The sequence below is a fragment of the Equus quagga genome, chromosome 4 (assembly GCF_021613505.1).
Source record: "Equus quagga isolate Etosha38 chromosome 4, UCLA_HA_Equagga_1.0, whole genome shotgun sequence".
NCBI classification, from domain to species: domain Eukaryota; kingdom Metazoa; phylum Chordata; class Mammalia; order Perissodactyla; family Equidae; genus Equus; species Equus quagga.
Genome location: NC_060270.1, coordinates 67,737,128 through 67,764,051, shown reverse-complemented (window position 1 = coordinate 67,764,051; position 26,924 = coordinate 67,737,128). Strand labels below are relative to the sequence as shown.

The 26,924-nt window shown below is 38.6% G+C and overlaps 1 protein-coding gene across 1 annotated transcript in view; it reads left to right on the top strand.

Annotated features, from left to right (window-relative positions):
• Positions 1 to 26,924, top strand: part of CNTNAP5 (contactin associated protein family member 5) — a 765,902-nt gene that overhangs the window by 173,722 nt on the left and 565,256 nt on the right. Inside the window, exons 2-3 of the mRNA XM_046657745.1 lie at positions 4,970 to 5,074; positions 20,955 to 21,148. Coding sequence (XP_046513701.1) covers positions 4,970 to 5,074; positions 20,955 to 21,148 — 299 coding nt within the window. The remainder of the gene's footprint in view (positions 1 to 4,969; positions 5,075 to 20,954; positions 21,149 to 26,924) is intronic.

The window sequence follows — 26,924 nt, the reverse complement described above, 5'->3', positions numbered from 1 at the left end:
GCTCACAATTTAACTTCAGGACCATCTGTAACTCTATTGGTATTTTAATAATAATAAATAAAAGTATATGTTGGCAACAAAAATTGTTAAAGTAGAATCATCTTCAAGAGTCAATGATAATTTCTAAGAAGCTGTGTAAATATCGTGTTTATTCAGAATTCTCTCTTGTGCCTTTACCTTTTAATTAACGTGAAAGAAGACCTTTAGTATTTAACTGTACATATATATTGAAGAACAAATTATCCTCACTTCTTCAGATTCAAAATATCAAATAAAATGCTTGACTTGGGTTTCTACACCATCATTAGTGAGGAAAGAAATGTGCTTTTTTTTTTTCCCTCTTCTTACATTTTTTCTTTCATCTTTCCTTTACTGTTTTTGTTTTTGTTTTTTTTCCAGTAGGTAGGAGAAATTGTTAAAAGAAAAGATAAGTAAGACAAGAAAAATTTAAAAATTCAAATTTCTTTGAAAATTATAGACACTTCTTCAATGTTTTCCTGTTAAAACAAACATTGAGAAGGATAATATAACTAATGGTTACCAAACTTACGCACAGGTGGCAGGTAACTGACCTACTGGTCACCATCTGGGAGTGAGGAAACCTTGTTTCAGTCCTGGCTCGTCCACTAATTAACTGAATAATCCTGAGCAGTCCCGTCATCTCCCTAAACCCTGAGGTCTTCATCTAGAAAGTGGAGAGCTTGATTTCCACAGTTTCAGGGGTTCCTCCTGGCTTTGATATCCTCCTAATCTATGAATGTAGAGCTAAGCCATTTTCATGTAGGATTGGAGTTGTTCAAAGAACTGAAAGGGAAGAACTGATGTACTTTTGGTCGTATCCGTAGGTGTGGATTTTCTCTGCCTGTGGGTGGCATAGGGTAGGAGGTGGCCTTTATATTATAAAGGAAACAGTAAAGATGGCAGTAAAGCTATTTGTTGAAGAAAATGGAGAATAATAAATTACACGTGAATAGGAATTTACATTTTGTAAATAGTCTTTTATTTTCATCTGATTTTTGCAGCAAATCTTTTAGAGAATAGGCCCATGAATAATCTTTTTAAGAGCATATTTTGAAAATATTCTACTATGCCAATGCATCTGTAACCGTAGTTTTTTCTGGAAAAATGATTCTTGGGAAAATCATGATAGTCTCTCTCAAGTTGTGTGTTCCACTGGAAGCCTAATGTTTAATCCCTCAATATTTTTTTCCCAAACTTCAAACGTCTCTCTCCCCACCCGAGTTTCTTCATTCTTTCGTCTTTCCTCATGTAAATACAAATAAACATCCACACACAATTTTGGAGAAACCCACGAATGGATTTAGTGTTGTAAGAAGCACTGTCAGAAGGCTGAGATGTATGTGGAGCCTAAAATTTAACAACAACATGGGTTTGCTTATTTAAAGCCTGCAGGAATGGTGGAGCAGATGGTGCTTTGTTTCTTTCCTTCCCAGCCATGTGCTTGGTGTGATCTGGGGCCAGTCTCCACAAGGCTGCGAGTCTGCAGAGCGGGAGGACTGCCCTGTGCAATGTTGTCCCCACTCTCCCGTGTCTTCACCCTTTTGTTTCCTCTTTACATCACATTCTCCTTCTCAGCTGGTCAGTTGTAAACCTTCAATGCAAAAGAGCTATCCATGACACCAATTGTTGGGCAGGTTTTGTAACTAGAAATGAGATGCCAGAAAAAAGTTGTTGAAATGGTTGCTCTCAATTGCAGCAGATATTATAGACAGTTCATATTCGGCTTCCTGTTCTCATTCTGTGCTCTATCCTTTAAAGGAGGACTCTTTCCATCTATTCTCACTGCACCTTTAAAATGATTCTCTAGCTGGATGTGGCAAAGATGACTCTCTTCATTGTGCAGACAATGGAGATACAGCGTAGTGCGTTTGAATGTATTATCTGGAGTTACCACGCAAGAGAGGAAGCCAATCTAGAATGGCGATCTCCTATCTCTAGCCCTCCTGATAGTTTCTACTATCCCAGGCTGTCCCAAGTCATGATCTAATAAACAAAACAAAACAAAATAATTATTGCTCTCATTTATGCTAGATCATTTCTCCTCTTCTTTAAGAATAGGACACGTGTCTAAAAATTATACACACTTTGGGTTTAGAATGGTTCTATAGACAAATTTTTAATTCACTGTGGCTAGGGGTAATTTGGTTAGAAGTCTGGTCTAGTTTCAGTTGAAGTGACATTGTTGGGTTTGCTCATGTGACAAAGAGATGGCAGAGGGAACCATCTGTTAGCTGGGAAAGAGAGTGGTCTTTCTTCCTTTCTGATTTGAAATTTTCCCATTCTTATCAGTTTTAGGGATAGGAGAGCAAAATTCAGGCATCTTCTCTAAAAGCCACAGTTACAATGTACAGTGGACAATGTACAATGGACCCCTAAAGAAAGGAGTCTGAAGAAACTCCTCTGGACCTTTCCACTAGCACAGATTGTTTTTAATAAAGTTACTAACTTCCAAAGTGGGAATATTGACTTCACAAACTAAGACACAAAGAAGGCACATTTCAGAAGAGGAAATGGACACTGGGGAAAATGGCAACTGGTGTCCTGAAGCCAGGGAGCTTCAGAGGCATACTTCTCCCTGAGGCCAGTGCCTTATGAAGAAGGGGCCTGCACAGGGCCGGAGGACACGAAAAGATTACTTGTCTGAACATTTGGACAGTTGGATAGCCATTTTATTGGCTTGGATGTGACCTTGGTGAAACTCTCCTAAACTTTTCCATCAGTTTATTTATTTGTTTACATGTTTATATTTTCAATGATCTCATCTCCTTGAGGTCCAAGATTCAATTTTACTCAAATCTATCCACAAAGACTATCCAAGGTCAAGCAGGACCTTATAAATATTTATTGGACTAAATTAAATTGAAACAATTAGGTCACTTATATTTCTACTTAGGGAAAGAATAGGATTAGGGACACAATAGTCAAAAATGTCGTCATTGACACATAATAAGAACCTAATAAAATGGTAGCATAGTTTTATACATGTTATATATTTAAGAAACACATAAATACTATAACAAATATGGTACTTTATATTCAAAAACATCTTAAGTTTGCTCGTGAAAGTGGGTATCAGAAGGGTTAAGAGTTGTTGGGAAGTGGTGGAAGGATTGTTATCTGAAATTGGAGGATAGTTGTACCCAGATGTGGATAGGTGAGGCACATAGCTATGAAGTGTGATACTATGTGGTGTTTGATGTGTGTTTGTATATAGGTATGGCATATTCCTGTGGGGCTCAATTCCATTGGGTTCAATTTTCTGCATTCCCCTGATGTTTCCTGATGATGAAGCAGGCATAAACTAATGTAAGATTTGCATTGTTCAAATTATTTCCTTATATATAAATATTGTAACAAATTTACGGTTCCAAGCAAGTGGGTTGTTGGTGTCTGTGTACCTCCTCTTACCTGCATCTTATTCCAGGAATAAAGTGTCCTTGAGCTCTGCTTTCTATTTGTGGAATGACCGTAACTGCTGAGCTGCCTTTGCTGTGATTTTATGCTATTTTTTTTTTTTCAGTGAGGAAAAAAAAGGAACTGGCACTGTTTTGTGTTTGTCAAGTACCTCAAAATATTTTTCAAACATTTGTGTTTGGGAAAAGCTCGAAATATACTTTGCCAGTTCATTTTGTAACACATTTAACAAACAAAAATTTAATCCTTATGTTTCTCATTAATTTTCCTGCAATTAGATGAAATACTTCTTTGTAAGAATTTGCTAGATAAACAAGCAGTCTCATAAACTTACATACATTTTCTTTTAAAAAAATGTCAAATCAACTCTTCCTGAGAGCTTTTAACATCATGAAGTTTACCCTCAAACTGAGTGACACATTTCAATTTAGTTTTGAATGATGTATGTCTAGATTTTATGCAGTCACTTTTCAGTGTCCTATAAGATCAATTGTGTACAAAATGGAAAAATAAGAAAAGAGTATTGGTACTGTTACCTAGACTAATTGATTCCTTCCTTTCTTCCCTCTTTCCTTCTTTTCCTCCCTCCTTCCTTCCCTCATCATGCCATTCTTTCAACAAACCTTATTGAAGCCCTATTATGTACAAAATACATTGCTAACATTCCAACAAAGAGTGTGCCACTTAGTCAAGATACAAACAAATAAAATGAATGATCACGAGACACTTAAATGATCAATATGCTATGTGAAGAGCAGGGTCCTACATGAGATTGGATGGTCAGGGTGTCAGTGTCAATCTGGAGGAATATATCTATGTTGTCAAGACCGCATCTCTGGGCATGGCCCCACCTTGCTGCACATGTGGACAACTTCAAAGAAGCCTTAGAAAGCATACCTACCACATTAGGGAAGGCTGAAAGTGTAGCTACTGATGTGAATGTGATATTCAAGATTGTACAAGATTGAGGAGTATTTTCTACAGCTTCGTGGAATAGGAAAGAATTATTAGAACTAGTAACTCATTTTATAAAGACTTTTAGACAACTGAATGTCAGACATTCTGAATTATTCTCTCTCTCTAAACACAACTATCACAAGAGTCCCGAGGTTCTGAAGACGGGAGAGTAGTGAAACAATGTTTCCCCTTTAATAATCTTCTTTCTTATAGAATAAGCTTGAAAGCCATAACTTGAAGTTTTGTTCAAGTGGTTGATTAAAGGAAATGATGGATAGCTGGGCATTTGAGTTAGGCAAATCTGAGTGAGAATTCTGGCCACACTATTTTCTAGTGTGGTAACCTTGGGCAAACTTCTTATCATCTATGAAATTCATTTTCTCCAACTGTGAAAGAAACTTATACCTGTCATTCAGGGTTTTGTGAGGAGTAGATGAAATAGCACATGGAAACAAGTGGTACTGGCATTGTTCAGAGCAAGCAGTTAATAAATGATAGTGGTTAATGCCATGATTCCTCTCTTTATGGAATATCTCTTGCTGACAGAATTTGCTTTCTCTCTCTCCCATTGTTTTAGACAACTGTGATGACCCGTTAGCATCCCTGCTCTCTCCAATGGCTTTTTCCAGTTCCTCAGACCTCACTGGTACTCACAGCCCTGCTCAACTCAATCGAAGAGTGGGTGAGTAGGATGAACAAAATCTAAGGTTAAGTGCTGTATGTGCATGCAGTGGATACGGGGAAGAAAGCAAGCACCTCAGTACACGGGGATCCTACCCGAAAGCAGTCTTCAAAAGAAGGATGGAGAGAGGGAGGTCACAGTGGGATGAAACTATGTTTACAGAACATAATGGATATTTACATTATGATGACTCTTGTTCCCCCATCCCATGTGATTATTCTTGATGATCATAAGAGGACTTTGTGAAAATAAGTTTTTAAAAAATATTTGCTGGGGCCGGCCCGGTGGCGCAGAGGTTAAGTTCGCACATTCCGCTTCAGCGGTCCGGGGTTCGCTGGTTCGGATCCGGGGTGCGGATATGGCACCGCTCAGCAAACCATGCTGTGTCAGGCGTCCCACATATTAAGTAGAGGAAGATGGGCATGGATGTTAGCTCACGGCCAGTCTTCCTCAGCAAAAAGAGGAGGATTGGCAGCAATTAGCTCAAGGCTAATCTTCCTAAAAAATAAATAAATAAAATAAATGTTACTAACTTTAAAAAGTACAAAATACTATTAATTAAAAGTAAGAAAATACAAATAATGTGTAATCATACAAGCTAGAGATAATCATGGTTAAATGACAGGTCTATATCTTTACAACATGTGACAGAAGTAAGAACAGGCATCCTTAACTAATCTCTTATGTGAAATGCCTTTAACAAATATGATTCTGGCTATCTAAATAGATATATTTTAATCAGATTTGGATGTTGACTTCTATAACATATATATATATATACACACACATATGTAAATATATAATTGTATAGTTGATTTTTAAAAATTGTTTGTCTATTTAAATAATCTGATGATGTTTGCATATTAGTGTATCTAATGAATATTATAAACTCTTTCAAGTTGAGAAGAAGAATTTTGTATGTAGTTTTAGAGGTACACTGATCTATTAGAGGTCATGTTAATCACTCTTGATTATATTTTCCCATTGATATATGAGGCCAATCACATTAGTAAATTTTCCAATGTTGAACTATCTTTGAATTCTGGAATAAGTTCTAATTGGTTATTGTGTTATTCATATTATATTTATAAAGTGCAGAATTATTTAATTTGTTAACATTTTAATTTATAATTTTGATTTTCCATTAATAGATTAATTTGTAATTTTTGTTTGTATGTTTGTAGTTTGTTTCACACTACATTTCACAGGTTTTCTATCATAATGGGATCAGGAATTTGAAAGCTAGCAAGTTCTATAGTTTTGTTGAGAATGAGTTTAGAATATTATTCTAAGGAAAAAGAGTGATCAATCAAAGACTCAGCAGGAAAATATTAATAACAATTCTGCACTGACACTGTCCTTTGCTGAATACCCTGTGGCAAAAGTTTTATAAAGCATTTTACCTAGATTATGGTACTCAGTCTTTAGAAAGATACTGTAAGGTAAGCATTAGTACTTTTTACATTAGGTAGGGTTCCTGAGGCTCACAGAAGTTGTATAACTTGTCTAAAATCACACAAGAAAGGGGAAATGCTTGAATTTAAATCTAAGTCATCTGAATTCAGGTTTTGTTCCTAACCATCACATTAGCAAATTGATTCAGTAACATGGGTTAAAAGCGGGTTGTATTACAAAGAAAAGGGACTTGAAAATTAATTATCCAGAGTTCAAACGCTGGCTATGGCATTTACTTATAAGCTCTGTGAATGTCTTCAAGTCACTTACCTGCTCCCCAGCTCCATTATTTATCTGTAAAATGGACCAATACTGCCTCTCTTGCAGCATTATGTGCAGACTGAGACGAGAGTTGCGTGTTCAAAAGATACTTCTCACTGCAGGGTAGAGAATTAGACTGGAGCAGGGAGGCCCACTTCTCATTTAATGAAGAAACACAGGTTGGAAGATTTTAATACGGTCTCCAACAGGCCATCCAAAGTCAGAGTTTGTCTCAGTTCTAGCCAATTGTGTGGTGGCAGAAAGTCATTACTACCTAGGAAGCTCCTCGTCAGTTTCTCGGGAAGCTGTGAGTCTGATCAGAGGTCAGCTCCTCCTCTAACGGACAGATATTGACAAGGACAGTGTCAGTGCAGAATTGTTATTACTATTTTCCTGCTGAGTCTTTGATTGTGTGTCTAGGAGTTTATGCTCCTCCTGTTATCAAGTTACAGCTACCAGCATATGACTAAAAACCATCACAACAATATGCTTGGCAGTTACTATGAGCCCTCACTCTTCTAAGCCTTAAGGTACATCAACTCAATCCTCACAATTACCTTCTATGTAGGTATTATGTTACTTCTGTTTCACAGGTAAAAAATGCTGTGGCATAGAGAGGAAAGAAAAGAATATTAGAATAAAATTTCTAAGTAGATACAAACTAGTTAATGTCTTACATGATAAAAAAAATTTGAGGATTATAACTCCTCTATTGGGCAAACATTTATAAGTTAACATATAGCTTCACAATATCTAAGGTCTAATAAAACACTAATGAGCATAACCAAACGACAAGTAAATTCTTCTAGAGAATTAAATAATCATTGGGTGAACTTGTTAAAAATTGCCCCAGGATGATGTTGAAAGGACATACTGTAATCCCTTTTGATATCCTTGTTTTGGATAGGTTTTTCTTAACATGATCTGCTCATTCATTCATTCACTTATTACAGTATTTGATGAATTTCTTCCACTCTGCATCATTCAGCCTTCTGCATACTTGTTAAGCAATTTCATGGTATTCCAGCCAACATGAAATCCAAACTGTAAAACCCTTGACTTCATAAAACTAGGTCCCACTCACTAATTGAGTGCACTCAATGGCGTTCTTGCAGGTTAGTGCTGCTTCACTGGTTCCCAAAGATGAGCTTCCTTGAAAGTCCTTGGGCATCATTTAAATTTACTGAATCTCCTGGGAATCATATACCCCTTTGACACACAGGGAACGTAGGTAATTAAGGACCACTTTACCTTCAGTGTGTGCTTGGAACGCAAGTGTACACAGCTCTCTCCTATACCCAGGAAGAAAGGGTGTGCAGCTGGTAAGTTTGTCCTGTCAGAAGCAGGGATTGATTCAAAAGTTGAAAAGAATATAGGAAAGCTGTGCTGACGAGCACCCTCAGACTCCGAATAAAGCAAGTCTCAGGCATTCTGTCAGCTACAAACTAATCTTTCTAAGAGAAAACACACCCTGAGAAGTAGCCTTTGACCTGAGGCATTGCTGTCCCAATCAAGGTCTGGGCAATCCAGTGAACAAGGTGGGGATTAGATTGTCAAAGCCCATGTAACTGTCCTCACCCTCTCTCTCTTCTACAGAAGGTATTTGCTAAATGCAATTTTTGTTCTCTCACTTCCACACACTGCTCAACCCCCATCTCATCCACACACAACGAAATAAGAAGCAAAGAAGGGAACTAATTACCTTCAAAAAACTGACAAAACACATTAAACGTGAGGTCAGATCAGCACTAACTTAGGTTGCCAAGTCAATCTATACAAATGTGGCTTAGGAGGGATCTGATTTTGTCAAATGTGATTTGTTTTGTGGCTCGAAAGCTTTTGATTTGGGTATTATGGTCCGCTGGGCTGTGAGAAGCACTTACTGTCAGCAGGAAGTGTGGGAGCTGGTGGCACAGCATGAAGCCACTGAGCTGTGGGTTCGACCTGCTTAAAAGTGAGGGGAAGGTTTTATGTTACTTTATATGATTAAAAGACAAATAGAAACAGACATCTTTGGCCCCATGAGAGGAGAGGTTGGTATTTTTTTCCCCAAATACAGTTTTGCCACGGTTACATTTACCATGTTTTCCTTGAAATTTTAATCCTTCTTCCACACTCAACGTATTTTTGAGATGCTTGCCTGTGTGTGTTGAGATTGTGTGTTTCTAGCATGATGATTTTGTTGCCATGGAGAATTTGATATTTTATGTCAAGGCATTTTCAACTTCTGGGCTCATGATAAATGAAGAGGCTTAAAACCTCTGTCTCCCTTTGGCATAGAATCCATGCACACTTCTTTTTCCCACTTGGGCAGCACTGGTTGTGAAAAGCTAAGGACCCATGAAGGTCGTTGTAAGTTGTTTTTCAGTTTGGTGTCACTGGTCCCTCCCTGAGGAGATGTGGATTGGAAACAATTTTGGAATCAGGGTTCTCTCAATTAGCATGATATCAGCTGTCTAGGGACTTGTTCCAGATAGCTAGGTGACAATCCTGAGGATTCAATTTCACAGGCAGCACTATAATGCCTACTTGCAAAAGACAGCGCCAGTCTCCCCTCTGGATTGATTGAGCCAGCCGTCATGTGGATCTAATCTAATCTGTTTAAAAAGATACTGAGAGGTGCAGAAATCTGTCACTGGGTTCCATCCTCTCCCCTTGAAGTGCTCTGTCCTTCTTTTCAGCACCTTTCCTTTCTTTTGTCCTGTCCTAGCCATATCAGGCATGGCAGGCATCAGGTCCCATGCTTTCCTTCGTTATCTCATATGCCCCTCACTACTCCAAGTGTAGACTTTGGGTGAGAGCATGGTCATCACCTAGGGGCTTGTTAGAGATGCAGAATCTTGGCCTCTGCCCCCAAACTTCTGCATCAGAACTTATGTTTTAGCAACTGTTACCTCTCACATTCAAATTTGAGATGCACTATTCTAGAGCACGCCTGAATCTTCTTACCTCCGTGTGTTTTTCACTCTGGATCTCAGGGGTAAGAGAGAGCTGAAGGAAATCAAAAGTTATGATGAATAAGGAGCTGTGTGAGAAAATAAAAACTTAAGCTCTATTTTAATCTTATGTCAGTACTCTAAGATAGTTGGTATTATTCACATTTTTAAAGATGAGGAAATAGACTCAGAGATGTCAAATCACTGACCTAAGGATATACAGCTAATTGTTGGTAGAACTTAGATTTGAATCTAATTCTGTCTACCCCACATTAACTCCTATCTCTATTCACGTTGATCTGAGATCTTAACCTGAGTAAAGATGTTGTTGGTTTAATAGTCATCCCTTTCCGGTAATTTTCGCATTTCAACTAGGGTTGCCAATATTTTAACCACAAAGACTGGATTTTCAGGCATCAAGGGAGGAAGAAATATACAGGCACCTGTGCTTCCTTGATGCCCCTAAAAATCATACTGTGGCCTAATATGCCTATGGGAAAAACTAACCTTGACCTAGATATTGAAACAGTGCCCTGGGCCTGTTTTCTTACTAAGACAGCTATAGATCATTGAGAGATACAGAATAGAAACCTTCTGCTACTTAATGGGAGCCTTGGGACCCCGTCTCAGATGTAGACAAAGCCAATGTGATGGCCCTCACTCTATTCAGCTAGGATAAGTATAGAACAAAATGAAGTTAAGAGGGCAAGGGGAAGCCTAGGAATACTTTTGCTCACTAATAATACAATGCTTCAAAGATTCTAAACATCAAAGTAGGACAAAACAAAAGTGATAGAAAAACCCAGGTAGTTCCCTGTTTACTTTTATTTTTTTTGAAGAGCTGTATTTGTGTGTGTGTGAGGAAGAATGGCCCTGAGCTAACATCTGCTGCCAGTCTTCCTCTTTTTTTCTTCCTGAAGCCCAAGTGCACAGTTATATATCCTAGTTGTACTGTGCTTCTAGTTCTTTTCTGTGGGATGCCACCACAGCATGGCTTGATGAGCAGTTTATAGGTTTGCTCCCAGAATCCGAACTGGCAAACCCTGGGCCATGATGAGCAGTGTGTGGGTCCAGGCCTGGGATCCAAACCAGCGAACCCCGGGCCACTGAAGCCGAGCCTGTGAACTCAACCACTACGTCATAGTGCCAGCCCCCAGCTCCCTTTACTTTTTCTCCTGATAGTTGGCCACTTCCTTTTAAAGGCAAAACTGAGATTATTTCTAAGTAGCACTCTTTAAAGTGCTGACTCAGTGAATCATCAATCTGATTTCTCTAATACTTTCAAAGAGACAAGATCTTCTTTGATTTGTCAGTTCACTGCATTGAACTTAAAACATTGAAACTTAAAAATATAGTAATGGAATTAAAAGCTAGATAATTAATGACATACATTTGTCTAGAGGTTGGCTTTTGATTACTATATTTGCAATGAGGTTCACACAATGAGGAAATAAGTTGGATTTGGATACATATTGTATGATGGATCTTCTTGCTTTGTCTAACCTGGAGTAGTTAGGTAGGATCTACTCAACCCATTTACTCAGTTAAGACATTGTGGAAATGGCATTTAAAAGATGAGTTAAGGATTATTGAATCCACCGTGTGGAGTGAAGATGGTAATGTATAACCAGCTCTAAGGAACCAGAAAATAGGATTTGAGATAAGCACGCAGTTCATCTTTCTCCAGGATTCCAGCTTGAATACTTTATTCTTATGGTGGGCCCTTCCTTGGGGCCTCTTTTGAGTGTCTCAAATTACATTTATCTTACTCATATTCACCTGTGAAATTTATGCCTGGACTTTACTTTTCTAATCAATGTACATGTTTGATAAAAGTCCCAATTTCATGAAAGAATCCTTATCATTTGTTTTCCTAAGAACTTGCTTCTAATGACTCTCTTCCACAAAAATACCCAGAGCATCGGTTGTTATTGCTGAGATATCTTTGGGTTAGGGTAGTTTTGTGTACAAGTAAGAGAAAACTCACTAGCTTGAAAATAATTCACTAGCTTGAAAAACTATTAAACTATTAAGACCAGGCACATGGAGATTGAGAGTTGTCCATACTTCTATTTATTGAACAGTGTGGTAGTTACAAAGATGTTCCCCCTGTAATAATTTATTAAGCTAAATATTTGTTTAGTGAGATGTTTTTATATCTGTGTTTTATTGTACGTTTTTTAAAAAGGATCAGAACAATATATTACCCTACGTAAAAGGAAGTCCTCAATGAGGACAGGCTCCAGAGCTGGTGGATCAGTTAACAATGCCATCCTCAGTTTTGGTGTCATTCTGGAGCTAATAAGCCTGTCCAACATCTCAGCCAGATGCAACAATGTCCTGGGAAACAAACAGACCATGGTCTCCCGTGGCTTACCTTTAAATTATCACACTGCAATTGCTCAGTACAGCAGTGTGGTGAGCATCATCCAGGAACTTGTTAGAAAATGCATATTGTCTGGACTTATCCCCAACCCCTGAACCAGAAACTCTGACAGGGGGACCTAGAAAGCCCTGTTTTTCCAAGCTCACCAAATGATTCTGATGTGCTAAAGTTTGAGAACTGCTGCTTGGAGCAGTAAAATTCTTTCAGGACGCAGACGCACCCAACCTCTCTTCTCCTGCATCGCTAGCAGATTTCCTTTCATGTCCAATTAATCATAATTTGGTCACATGTCCACTCTTAAACTCAGTCACAGTCAAGGGTGATGGAATTACCTTGGCTGACTTTAGACTAATAATTTGATATTGAGTAAAAGAATAATCAATTAGGTCTCTTCTCTCTCCTCTCTTCCTTGAGCTGTGTCTCCTGCCATTTTGTTGGGTTATATTGCACATCTTCCAGTCAAAAGAGTGACTTCCTGATGGAGGTTTGAACTGATGCTAAAATTCTTTTTTGTGAACACAAGATGAAGCTTTTGGGGTAACAATTAAGCACGCTTGTATTTAACCATTTTGTGCCTGTAGTCATGAAACCTATGAATAGATGTATATTATCTTGATACTTGATCCTTGATAAAGTAGATACTAACTATATTATCTTTACAGAAGTAGAGAAATTACTCGCCAAAAATCACAGTGTAGAAAGTGGCCCTTTCAATTCAAACACCAGACTTAGACTGGGCACTGTCTTTCAAACAAAATTGCCCCAAGAAACCAAGTTAAATGTAAGATGCTCAACTGTGCAAAAAGTATCACACTCATGAGAGGAAAGTTTTAAGTGGTAATGCCAACAATATGAGATGTGCAGTTTTAGTGACTTTCAATTCCACTTCTCCATTTTTGCTTCAAAGATCTTAGGAGAGTCATTTTTTATCTCTATATGCCTAAAACCCCAGAAGTGTCTTATCTGGCTGTTCCATCTTCTACACTGCTTTACTGATGGATAGAGCTCAATAATTATTTATCCATTAAATGAGAGATAAATAATACACTAAAAATTGCCTAGGCCTGAGCAGCACACGGGTAGAGTTAAACTGTATTGATCTACCAAATAAAAATAGCTTTTATCATTTTATAAGAGAAATTCTAGAGCAGTGCTATCCAATAGAAATTTTTGAAAAGATAGAATATTCTATAGCTGTGCTGTCTAATAACATAACCATCAGCTAAAAGTGGCTATTGAAATGTCACTAATGCTACTTAACAACTGAATTTTTAATTCAAATTTAATTTAATTGAATAACTACATGTGGCTAGTGGCTACTGTATTGAACAGTATATTTCTAGCATCTTTTCAAGTTTTATATACATGACCGTCTCACCTAAGTTTCTAAAAATGCCTAGCTGTTTTTACACATGTATGAATCAGTCCTTGGCCTGCTAGGGGCATAAATGTGAGATATCCTCCTTGGGACTGAACTCCAAATTTTCTAAGCTCAAAATGCTCTCTTGCTGATCTCCCTCACTTCTTTTGCAACTTCTCAACTGTGAAATGTGCAGCAAGATATATTTTTCTGATCCACGAGGGCCTTAATGGCTCCACTCCTCACAAGGGAAGATGCATATTGTAGAATATCACAGCAAAACTCTCTGAATAATGAGCATCAGAATCCTTCAGAGGAATAATACAGCTCTCTCCTATAAACACAGACAGACATACATTGCTGTGTCGCCAAGTATATACATTGTTGCAGAGGCTGTCAGTGAACAAATCCCTTGAACTTCACCACTTTGGTACAAAGAGAACATCTTAGCAGCTCAGCTGAGATGGAATTTCCTGTTCAAATTATTTGTTGGGGTGTGGTGTCTGGAGACGGGTTGTCAGGAGAGGCAGGGGTGAAAGCTAGCAAGAAACGTGGTCTCAACTGAAGTCTAGCTTCCTTCACATGCCAAGAGGAAGCTCTTAACCATGGTCACACAGTAAATATCAGTCACGTCTTGAGAGAATGGGATCGACCTTTTGAACCTTGTATGAGTCAGTCACTGGTTGAGATGGGGACAGGTAGCTTCCCAGGCAAAAAGACTTCTGTTTGGCCAAGGGCAGATCTCTGGAGAAAGGGACAGGCTGTTCTAGCTGTCAGCCATCACCTGCATTTGGAGGATGAATCCATTTGCTAAAGAAGATCAGAATGGAGCTCTGAGAACACCCCCAACAGAATGACTTCCAATCCCAATAACTATACCTTCCCTTCTCTGACCAAGGGCTTTCTCTCTGTGCTTTAAATGCCACACTGCCCTCCAGCAGCCTTCAATCAATATTTGAAAGAGTTGGTATTTAAAAAACAGTTTTTCTCCTGCTCTGGTGATACAACTCTAAGGTACATCCTACACTGGTGGGATTAAGCTCACCCGCAGGAATGGCTGGCTTGCTGATGCACCATGAAGTGGCTCTCCTTTCTCCCCTCTCTCGTCTCCATCACCGTCACCCAGTTTCCTGAGGTGAATTTCCAAATGAACTACTTACACTCAAATCCTTGTCTCATAACTGACTTCTGGGGAACTCAAACTAAGTCACACACAGAGAGCCACTCCCCTCAGGCATTGCACTTGCGACAGCCTCAATTATGATAACTGGGTCTGATTTGGATCCAAACGCTCCCCTCCTTTACATGAATCTCCTCTTATGACCTTCTCTGTTCTTTCCTGCAAACTGGCCTCAATAGGGCCACTCCAGGTTTTCCTGAAGTTTTTTTCTGTTTTGAACCCAAAAGCTGTTTGGTAAAGTTCTACTTTCTTTTCCCATGGGAGGCTCGTTAGTCCTTAAATAAATGTGTAGAGAGAAGTGCAGGAGTCCTGCCAAGGGCCAGTCTACAATGCCCAGGTCCTACTGCACCTGTCCAGTAGCAGAAGGATGATGCCCACTGTTCCAGCCAGTGGCCCCCCCAGCTTCAGAAGCCCCTGCCTAGCTGCGGGTCCTGTTACAAATGGTTGATGACAATGCTCTGAGTGGAGGTGCAAGAAGCCCTCCTGAGTGCTACAAGTATGCTTATGAATGTTGCTTTTACTCTTACTCATACCACGTAATGTTAAATATTTATGGGACAGTCTCTCTGCCTTACTCATTACCATCACTAGGTAGCTTTGTCCCTGAAAAATCTTGAAACTTTGCTTACAGAGGCACCAAATATTTAATAATTAATGATGCAGCTAGTAATTCAAACTAACCTTCCAGTCATTTGTGAGATTGTGCTTGTAGATTCTTGGGGCCTTGTGTAAACCCAGAGGGAAGCACAAGTCTAGGAAAACTGCTCCCTACGTGGTTTATTTTAGGGTTTTTTAAAAATGGCTAGGCTGTGTGCTTAAAACAGATCCGATGTGAAAATGCTATATGTCTGTAACTATTTTAGCTCCTATTGGTCTTGTACTAAATGGACTTTCTTTTTCTGAATGATAGTTGTGAAAAATCAGTTAGCAGAGACCTGTATATAATCCATTTTGTGCCCATTTCCAGCGTGTGACATCAATCAATTCTCATTTCCCTTTCTGAGTTATAAGTGGAAACTGAGGGATTTCTGCATTTTCTACTAGTTACTCTGTTTCATGCTGAGAGCCTTCTCCAGTGTGTGAAGTTAGGAATCAGCATCCTGCTGTAGAGGGCTGAGCAGGGAACTGAGCAGGAGTCAGGGCACCTGAGTCTCTTGTCTTACTTTAAATCTTGATAGAATTCCCCGTAAGAGTCATTTCCTGCTGGCTTAAGACATTGGTTCAAACCTCAGGCAGGGACTAGAAATCAGAAGAACTGGGCTGGAGCGCAGTGTCTCACCATATAACCTGGATAAGCCAGTTGGCCCTTTGAGGATGCATTATTCTCTAGAAAATGGAAATTAAAAATACTATGCTGATTGCTATGAGAATCAAGTGAGATACTGAAAAAAAAGTGAAGTGTGAGTTATGTTTCTAATGAGAATTTCTACTAAGAATAAGAAGGAGGAACAGGACAAGAGTGCTGTGTCCATGCTGTTGAGAGGCAGTGTAGCTGAGTGGTTAAGAGCTTGGGTGCTGGGTCCCAGTTTTTTGGGTTTGAATCCTCTGTTCTGCCACTTATTAGATGTGTAAGCTTGGAAAAGCTGCCTAATCATTCTGGCTTCAGTTTCCCCATCTGTAAAATGGGGATAATAATAATACCTATCATGCAGAACTGCTGTGATGATGAATGACTTTACGTCTGCCAAGTGCTTAGGGCAGAGCCAAGCACTTGCTCAGTGCTACACAACTGTTAGCTAATATTGTGTCTGAATGAACACTCTAACAGGAATGTGTCGACTGAGGGCAATGAGAAGAAGTAAAAGGCCTATCTAGGAGTGGAGAGAACTGCCCAAGTGAGGGCAAAGATGGATATTTCTGAATTCACAAATTTTCAGAATATGCATCTGTGGTTGGGTGTGGGATATTTGGGATCCAATTGGAGAAAGATGTCCATCTTTAGATTCAGAAGCAATTCCATGTTGTTACTTTTTTTGTTATAACAAATAGCATGTTGAATTTCACTTAATTTGGACCATTAAATAGATAAATAATGCAAATCTTATGAGTGAAATATTAGGACTGGAACCTTAGAAACCATCTCATCCAGTGTTTCTCAAACCACTCAGCATGTCACCATCACCATTCTGAAAACACACATTCCCTGGGGCTAGCCATGTGGCCAAGTGGTTAGGTTCACACTCTCCACTGCAGGCGGCCCAGTGTTTCCTTGGTTCGAATCCTGGGTGTGGACGTGGCACTGCTCATCGAACCACGCTGAGGCAACGTCCCTCATGCCACAACTAGAGGGACCCACACGAAGAATATACAACTATGTACTGGGGGGCTTTGGGGAGAAAAAGGAAAAAAATAAAATCTTAAAAAAAAAAAGCAAAAACAACACACACATTCCCTGATTAGGCCTCTGGATAAGCTATGAAGGAGTAGGCCAAGGAATTTGTGTTTGTCTTCTTCACAAGCTCTCAAGGTGTTTATGATGATGGAGCACATTGAGAATCTCTCATCTAATCCAAGCTCAGGAGCAGTACTGGGCCTTGAACCAGGTCTCTTGGCTTTTAGTCCAGCATCTCCTTATTCCATCTTTTCCCCAAAAGTCAAATAAAACAGTCTGTAGAATATTAGGCTTATTGTGTGCTAAGAATAAACTAAGATATAGCCTCCAAATCATTTTGGATCCCACCTTTGAAAAACTAATGAAACATTCTAGATGCTAGGAAAATCTAAGATAAGATTTTTTTCCTTTAAATTTCCATTAAATTACTTTAAATTTAAAATCCAGGATTTATGAGAATCGCAGTTAATAATCACTGATACTACATTGACAATTACAGATGGCACTGCCTTAGTTAACACCTTCCACTTGCCAAACACAGGTATCTGTGTGTGTTACACCCCCAATTTAGAGAATAATTCAGAAATAGAAAGCTAGTGTGGGCATGGTGTGTCTTCAGGGCAACTGCAAATAGTATCTTCAGGCTATTCTCATCATTTGCGAAAACACATTTATTGTTTGGTGGAAGGAACAAAATGTTTGCCATAGCAACCATGGCAATCCCGGGTGCCTTCCTATTAGCTGTAATGCAGGGAGCATCTTCAGCAGCAGGGAAAGAGTCCTTGGCAATTATCACCCAGATAGTGTCCCTCCATTTTAAGAGCTTAGGCTGAGGCTCCTGGATTTGGAAAATTCTTAACTTGATGCGTTAATGAATGCTAACATTAACAATTCTATCCTGATTAATTTCAGGGAGGTTTTTACTGTCGATAAAAGGGAGATGTGTTTTTTTTTTAGATAAATTTGAAGAAATCTTTTTAGCATTAATTCTCCCTCTTTTCTCATTTTGGTTTAGTTTGAGTTGCTTTTTGGTCAGTCTTTTGTGATTTCGTTCTTTGCAAGATGGTAGGGGAAATTCCTTGTCAGTTTCTTTCTTTCTTCCATCCTCAACATAAATTCTTCTTATATCTGAATATGATAAGAATTATTAGAATAAATCAAAGAAAAATTCTAAAGCATGACTAGGAAGTCTAATTGGGCACTATTGGGGATAAAAAAAGGTTTACGGATTTTAATTTAAAAAATAGTGATGTTCACACAAAAAGTCACAAGTTCTACCTTATATCACCAGCTCAAATTGCTACATATATATTATTTATGCAATAAAACACATAAGTATGAATACTGAGATTTTCAGTTTATAGAAGAAAGACATGCTGCTGATAATAGAAAATACATTACATGCCAAAAGCGTAAAAGGATAAAATCACTCATACTTCCACCACTCAAAAGAAACCATCATACAAATTTCTTTTCTATCACGTTTTAAAGTTTTTGAGATCATAGACTTTATACAAGTTTGCTTTTTCACTTAAGAAGAAAGAGGCCTCATGAAATGGGCAGCAGGAGAAATTGGGTGGAAAGAAAGAATGGGTTCAGAATAATTTTAGATTTCTTGGAGATGTAAAATCTCCTTCTTCTTGAGCCTTCCTGTTAGTTTTGAGAAATTAGGAGACAGTGGAATGGATTGGGAATTATGGACATTTTGGTGAAGACAGAGTTAATTGACAAAAATTTACTTCTGGAGCTGGCATTTCAGAATCTCTGCTCAAATGCCCCCAGGGCCTTTCCTCCTTACTGATTTTCTGTGTTTTTAGAAACGTTCTTTTCTGTTACATAATAGTCTCAAATAGCTATGCCTGAATCCTGAGTGCCAGGTGTTCTAAACATGCTGAATCTCAGTGTTCTCAACTATAATTTGAGAATTTTGCTATTTACTTCACAGGATATTGTATCTGCATTAGAGTAGGTTAAACTGTGGTATCAAATAGATTGCAATGTACAGAGGCTTAAACCCAATAGGTGTTTAGTTGTTGTTCATACTACAGCTTGGGGCGGGTATTCAAGTTAGCAGATGCTTTCTTCCACATGATGATGCAGTGATCGAGGATCTTTCAATATTATGGTTCTGGCATCATCTAGGGTCTTTTTGTCAACTACAGCCATCAGTAGAGGAAGGGGAAAGCAAGTGGAGAAGAGACATGATGGCCTGCAAGTGGCGTATCTTTTTCCCATTGACATTTTTATTGGAGCAAACTTGTCCATAGGGCCATAACTACAATAGTGTGGAGAGCTGAAAAATGCAGCTAAGATAGGCACCCACTACAGTCCTATTGCTACAGAAGGAAGAGAGAATGTTAGTGAATATCAGCAGTATCTGCCACTATGTTCATGTCTTGCAAAACACTTAATAAAATACATTCCACAGTAGGTGCTGAGCACATTCCTTCTCTTCCTTCCCCTGCATTTGAATATTCTCAGGGGAGTGAAACAAACCTTCTAAAATAAAAGCTATTAAGGATTAGCTATTTACTGGGAGAAAACCAACAGATAACTCGTGAGATGTGCTTTATGGCCAGAGTAGGATCTACCTTGTGTCCTCTATTTCCTGTGTCTGCATGTCCAGTACCCTGTGAGATGAGAGGCTATCTCTGCAGTTGAGGGCTGGGGCTCAGAAATGTTCTCAGTTACCAAGGAAAGCTCCAATTGACTCCTCCTGAAATGGTGGGAACGTAGACTGGAACATCACTAAAAATATTTTTAATGATATGGTTCGAAATAAAAAGAAATGTATTGATTAATTCCTCTAAATTAAAAATTCAATTAACTCTCTAAGCTGATGCCCTGAGCAAGATCCTTAACAAAGGGGTTGCTTTCATTCCGTCCCCACCTGTGGTGTAGGACAGTGTGCAACAGCTCCCACTCACGACTCAGAAGATGTGTAAACTCTAGAGTCAGTAAAAACGAATACTGACTTCTTTATTCTTATGAAAAATGAAAGCAGAAAACTTAGCTCACAAGTCTCCTAAGCAAGAACTAACATTGATCTTCTGCAAATTTCCACGGTGTCAAATAATGCCCAAAGGCTTTTGTTGCACGTTGAATGCCCCTCTCCTGCCTGTCGAGACTACCGAATCACATGCAGATCTAGAATGCAGCACACTCTCTCATGTCTGTCTGAGATTTTGCCTATCTCACTGCTGGTTGATCTCTATCCCACTTTTTCACTACCCAACCTTGTTTGCTGGGGAAATGGCTGTACTTGCTTCAGGTTTCAGCTCCCCTGTCACTGTCTTTAAAAGGTCTTTCTGATGCTCTGTGCTCCTATTGTACCTTGTGCTTACCTCTCATAAGGCTTCCTTTCACATCACATTACACATTTTTCTTCGCATGTCTCTCATTCTTCAGCACCCAGCATGCTCCCAGTGCTCAGTGAACATCTGTTGAATGAATGAATGCTAACCTCTCAAAGGCGTAGTCAGTGATCTTTCATCTTTGTATCCACAGCACAATGTCTGGCCCATGGTAGGTTCATAGTTTGTATTTGGAGAGAGATCAGGAGCAGAGCAGGAGGAATGAAAGAAGGAAGAAAAGAAAAAGAAGCGAGGAAGGAGGTATCAGACAGGCAGAGGATATAAGGTGTGTTAAAGGTTGAGGTTGTAAGAAAATAAAAAACAAAACAAATTCCAGTAGGAATCCATAAGATGGAAACTGTAATGTTTGGGGAAACAGAGGAAGAATCATGGAGGAAACAGCATTTGAGATGAACCTTAGCCCATGAAAGGGAATTAGATGGAGGAAGAGAATGGAAATTGGGCCAAGAAAGTACCAGGGGTTTAAGACCAGAGGCAGGGCATATTTGGGGGTAAAAGCATCTTAGTTGAACACTGTTTCATTTCTCTTTGAGAGTTGAAAATTGAGGCTATGTGAGATGTTCCTACAACTCTCTCTCTTTCTGATCCTCTTCCAGGAACTGGCGGTTGGTCCCCAGCAGATTCCAATGCTCAGCAGTGGCTCCAGATGGACCTGGGAAACAGAGTGGAGATTACAGCAGTGGCCACGCAGGGAAGATACGGAAGCTCTGACTGGGTGACGAGTTACAGCCTGATGTTTAGTGACACAGGACGCAACTGGAAACAGTACAAGCAAGAAGACAGCATCTGGGTAGGACATCTTTTCTCTTCAGATGAATAAAACTGAGATGTGATCATGGTAACCAGGGAACGTTTCTGTCATTTTCCTATACCCAGATTGCTGGTAGTTCAATAACTGCTGAGTGCCCATTCAGAAATAATTAGAGCGTATATAAGTCTTACTCCAGCATGGCTCCAGTTCCTAGGGAAATTAGGGTGTCTGTTGCAAAAAGTTTAGTTTTCCTCCTTTTCTGGTAACTTGGGTAATTCACTGACTAGGCCTCAGGTCCTTCATCTATAAAAACAGAAACAAACCACAGAGTGTGATTGTTAATGAGAATGTGTTAACTGAGTATGTATTTATTTACTTACTTATTTGCTTATTATATACCAGGCGCTTTACATATCTTGTAATGACTCAACTAGCTCAGTTATGTAACTTGACCAAAGTTGCCCAATTTGTGAGTCGTGGCATGGGAATCTGTAGTCTGGTCTGACTTTAAAGTCACTGTGCTTAACAGCTTCTATCTCAGGTTTGAAAACAAAAGTGATAAAACAAATATAAAATTTAGAATTATTCTGTAATTATAAGCAAACTTCAGCTTGGAAGTGAAGGACAGTTTGCTCCAAGTTGTAATACAGAACTTCCCTTCCCCACCCCTGGGCCCAGTTCTCAACCTCCCAGTGTCAGCGGAAACCTGTGTCCGACTGTGAGGTGAGGAAAGGGAGGAGGAGACAGACAGCAAGAGGCACCCGGTGGAGCCTTCAGAAACTCAGGCACCAAATAAAGTAATCTGTTAGATTATGTCACTTCTAGTTTAGGGAAAAACATCACCAAATATTTATTTTTTTCTAAATGTCCATAAAATGTGAAGATTTGGCAATCAACAGCATAATCTTCCCTTCTTATAATCTCCCGAGTCGTTTTCCCTCTTAAATCAAGACAGTATGGTTTCAAATTGTTGTTTGCACATGCCTTTTTCTGTGTTGGTCTCACTTCGTTGGAAAAAAAAATTCTAGTTTATATTCATTGTTATTTGCCAATTGCCTACCCATCACTGTTTCTAATTGAAAACAATAGTAAATTGAGGATTAAGATTAGTTATGGCAGACTGAATCTTGGGAATATTATTATTGTCATTTTATTCTGGGTTGCTTGTAATATTAGGTTGTGATATTCATGGAGAGCATGGATTTTCTTCTTAAAAATGGTGTTTTGGGAACTATTCTATTTTTTCCAAATTTTGAAGACTCCATAAATTTTCACAGGTTTTTGTTTTGTTTTGTTTTGTTTGAAATGAGAAATAAGACCACCTTCATTTTGAGGAAAAATTTTAAGGTTTTATGTTGACTTTAGGGAGACAAATAGATGTGGGATTATTTATTTTCTTTGGCATTTTCAATCAGAACTGGTTGTTTTTCAGATTGAATTGAAGTTTTGAGTTATTTTATCTAAATTTTTTTAAAAGCCATAGCTTCATTTTCTTTAGAACGAAATGCCCTCTTTTCAGCCTACCCTCTGGATCAGGATGTATTTCAAGGACTGACAATTTCTTTGGCATAAGTGAATACAGACATAAGCCCTATTTCACTTCCTTGCCTCTTTTGGTTTACCTGTGTCTCCAAATAACTCCAAGCTGCTTAAAGACAGAAGCCTGTCTTACAGGTTCTTGTAGCCTCCATGCCCGTTACTGCTGGACACATAGCAGGAACTAATTTTTGGATGGTTATTAAAAGAACTACAGAATTACTCAGGCTTCCAGAATGGGAGGGGAGGAGAATATCCCGTCCCTTACTCACCTTCAAAATACCTTTGTGTTTCTGGAGGGATAAAAGATGCTGGGCGGGCAGAGGAGGAAAGCAGGGGACCAGGTGCACAGCAAGGAGGGATAAGCTCTGGCTCCCCCAAATAGACTTAGCATTCTTGCGGTGCACTTGGGAGAGGCGGCAGCTTCAGGATCCTCCTGTCAGCTGCAAACTGGCTGGAGAAAAGACTTGTGGAGAGATCATCACAACTTCCAGTTTAAAGAATAAAATACAGTGATATTGGGCGAGAACACCATAATAAGTCATGCATATAACAAGGCTCATATTTGGAAAAATGTGTGTCCACTTGTACCTATGTTGTGGAAACTAACAGCTACTGAACACCAATTACACATCACATTTGTAAGCAAATGTAATTCCAGATATATAGAAAAGCATTATTCTCTCAACTCTAGAGATATAATATGAACATCTCCCTGAATGAGAGGCATGAGGCTCACAGATACCTATCCCAAGCTCATGTAATTAGACACTGGTAGTGCCAGAATAAAAAATTAGGATTTATTCCTAAATATACTTGATTGCAAAGCTGTACGTTCTATTTCTCCTTTACTATACTTGATATTTTTTTATTCTTACAAAATTGATTTACTTTTCTCACCTTAAATGTAAATTTTGTCAGAGTCAGTCTGTAAGAATAATATTAACCCCTATTGTTTAATTCATATATTGCTAAAGTATGAAAACGAGAAAGCACCAATAATATCTAGCTGTATTTCTATATGTTGTAAGTAGTGCTCAAACTCTCTGAAACTGGCTAGGCCTTCAAGAACACTCATCAAACTCAGAGTCAGAGTATTTTCCCAAACACTTCATGGACATATATGAAATCTGACTTGTGACCAATATTCATTGGTACTTTCACCAGATTATCTTGTTGAATGAATAGATTATCTTGAGAGTTTCTCTTTTTCATTTTTATTTTAAATTTAAAATTCGAAGTAAAACTACGGATTCACCAGAGTTAAGTCTGGTAAACAAGGTGAGAGCAATAGCCAAACAAGAGGTTTTTATAAAACTGTCTAAATTGTTCTAACTTTTCAGAAAAAGTCAATACTCAAAAACATCAAGTATTGACTTATTTAAGGGTGATGTATCAAGGAAGTAGAGAATCTCTTGAATGAGACTTTCATATGGTCTTTTGACGATCTTCAATTTTTAGATAATAAGGAGTTTATATACTTTTTAAAGTTGATGTACCGAACATTACAACTACAGTGCGTGTCATGGATGGGATATCAATTTACTAGTACTCAAGAGATTTATTTTATATTACAAAGTTCTCTTCAGAACAAGAATCTTGAAAATGAACTTGTCCAATGTACAGTAGCAAATATTCATGCCCTAAAAATCTAATTTGTAAAGTTTCTGATCTGGCACTGAATGGAATGTTCACGAATGAGGCCACCAGGCAGTCGCTTAGCAATGCATCATGATTTATGAACAAGCCAGAGTCCCCCACTTCACTAAATAATCAGATATGAAAGTGTCTCAGGGACAAACTTAGCAACAATTCTAGAATCTTAGCAGATCCAAAATTTCTTCCTGGTTGATTTGTAGACATGCCTGAAGAATACACATACGAAGATTCTCTCTCTGAGCGGCAACATTAGCCACTGTTCGGTAAAGTGGATAAATTTATTTGGAACAAAAGAATCTCTAATTCTCTAATTGAATCCACCCAGATCAGTGTCCTGTTACCAGTCCTTGTGAAAAATATGCCAGGAAAAACACTTACTGTCCCCATAATATCCGTGAGTTACCTTGTCAGTCCTGAGTCCCGTGTGTGTGTTTAAATCCTTCTTGAATACATCTACGTTTCATATATACAATGACGTGTAAATGTTTCAAAAATGCATTCCTCTCTATGTGCATTGGCACTTTCCTTCATTTTCTGATATTTATCACTTTGAATATCAAAGAAAGCCAATTGTGCTTGTGTTTTAATATATGGTGTCCTTTTTTAAAATCACCTTAACCACATTACTCCTGATCTTGTCCAGGTCAGTCTGGATCCTTTTCCTTTTCTCATATCAGACTAGAGTACCTCTATATTTTCAATCTCTTATAAAATTTCATGAAAAGTTTCAGTTTTCTTTCTTGTGAGCTTTTTTATTTTTCCCCCATCTTTCTGGCAGAATCAACTATGCCAAGTATATTGGGTATAGACACAAGAATCTGGTATAAGGATTCAAAAATATTATCTATCTTATTTCCAATATCCTCCCTAAAGTCAGGTTTCATAGTCATTTTGGCTACAATGGCATATTTGTGTAATGTTACCAGTCAATGAATTCTCAGGTATTTATTAAGTTCTTATTATGACCAGGCAAGAAGCAACTACAAGGATTTTCAACCCATAAAATGGGCTCTACTAGTAGATGTTAAAAGTGTGCTTCACTCACTTCCGAGTTAATTTCCACTGTTATAGCCCCTAAATTCTATCACCCTTCACTATGTTTCTTGGATGTGAAAGATGATATATATCATAATTCCTTTACGCTTTTATATCCTGGAACTTCACCACAAGAAACCCACAGTGTGCAAAGACAAAGTGGAGTCTTCCCTAAGTCCCCAAAGTCGTTTTATACCTGATCTACAGATCTCCATTCTCAATCAAGTTTAGTTTTTAAGTCTTTATTGAGGCATATTGGATAAAATATTTGCCTTTCCTGCCCACTTTTACACTTGTATGAAAGCATTCCTACAAACTCTTTCTGTAATCCAACTCCAAGCGTTTCCTACTTAGAGACTTTAATGTCACCTAAAAACTGATGATTTTTGCACTGCCCCTTCTGCATTTTATTTACAAAGATAACAGAAAATGAGAACAGGAAGCAACCTGTAAGAATTCTGAATATTTCAATTTCTTTCTCCTAATCATATGCCTTTACTTGTTAAATTCAATCCTCATATTATCAAGGATGAAGCCATATCCATCTTTGTAGGATAACTTATTTTACTTGTCTTTTGCAAAGAAATCTAATGAGACCCTCTTGGGTACTGGGTTTAGACAGGTATCTGTTCTTGGTGGATTCTGCAGTATTGGTGAAGATATTAGTGGTCTGCTTTACCTACATCTCACTCACTTCTTCCAAATCTCCATTTCATTAGTCATTCACAATCAGCCTGTGCTTGATGTAGGTCATATATGCCATGATGGTACCATTCTAATCATTCCTTATGTCATAACATAGGCAGGCTCACTCATGAGGAATGCAAGGACCACGGTGATATGGACTGCTAGCAAAAAAAAAAAAAAGAAGCTTAAAAAGCTGAGGCCAGGATTAGAATGAGGAATTTTGCAAGGCTGGCACTTACAAATAAAATGATAGCAGTTCGGAATACAGCATCCAAAGGGTTGTAGAGAATTTGGTTGATTCCTCTGGTGTCTATATCCCAGAATGCCCAATGAAATGGATCAGAGACTCTCCATCTGGCACTCAGTATGAGTAGCACTCTGCTAAGACTACTAAAGGTGTTGCTTAATATCTTCTAAATAATCCTAATCGATTGTTTCTATTTTATGGAAAAAGAAATTGACATTTAGGAAGACCAAAGAGCCTGACCCATATCACACAAGTAGTAAAGTGATGGGCCAAGATACAAACCCAGCTGTATCTGTCCATAAAGACTAAGCACATAAATCACTAGATAATACCTGAGGCGGTGCTTGATGGCATGAGAATTAAGACCCAATATTCTCAGACAAAGGCCGGGTGTAATCCAGACTGGGATTCAGGAAACATTCTGATCCAGTGGGGAAGTAGCCTGCTAAGTTAAACCTAAATGGAAATTCAAGTCCCATCTGGGCTAAACCAGTAGAGTGAGACTCATGGGAAGACTTGGTGTGCATGGAGATATCCAGAATGTATTCCTAACAAGTTATATCCTTGTCAACTAGCTTCAGACTCTTCCTACCGGTGACTCTGAAGTTAGTGATGTGCTCACAATTCTTTCAGAAATAAATTAGAACCAGC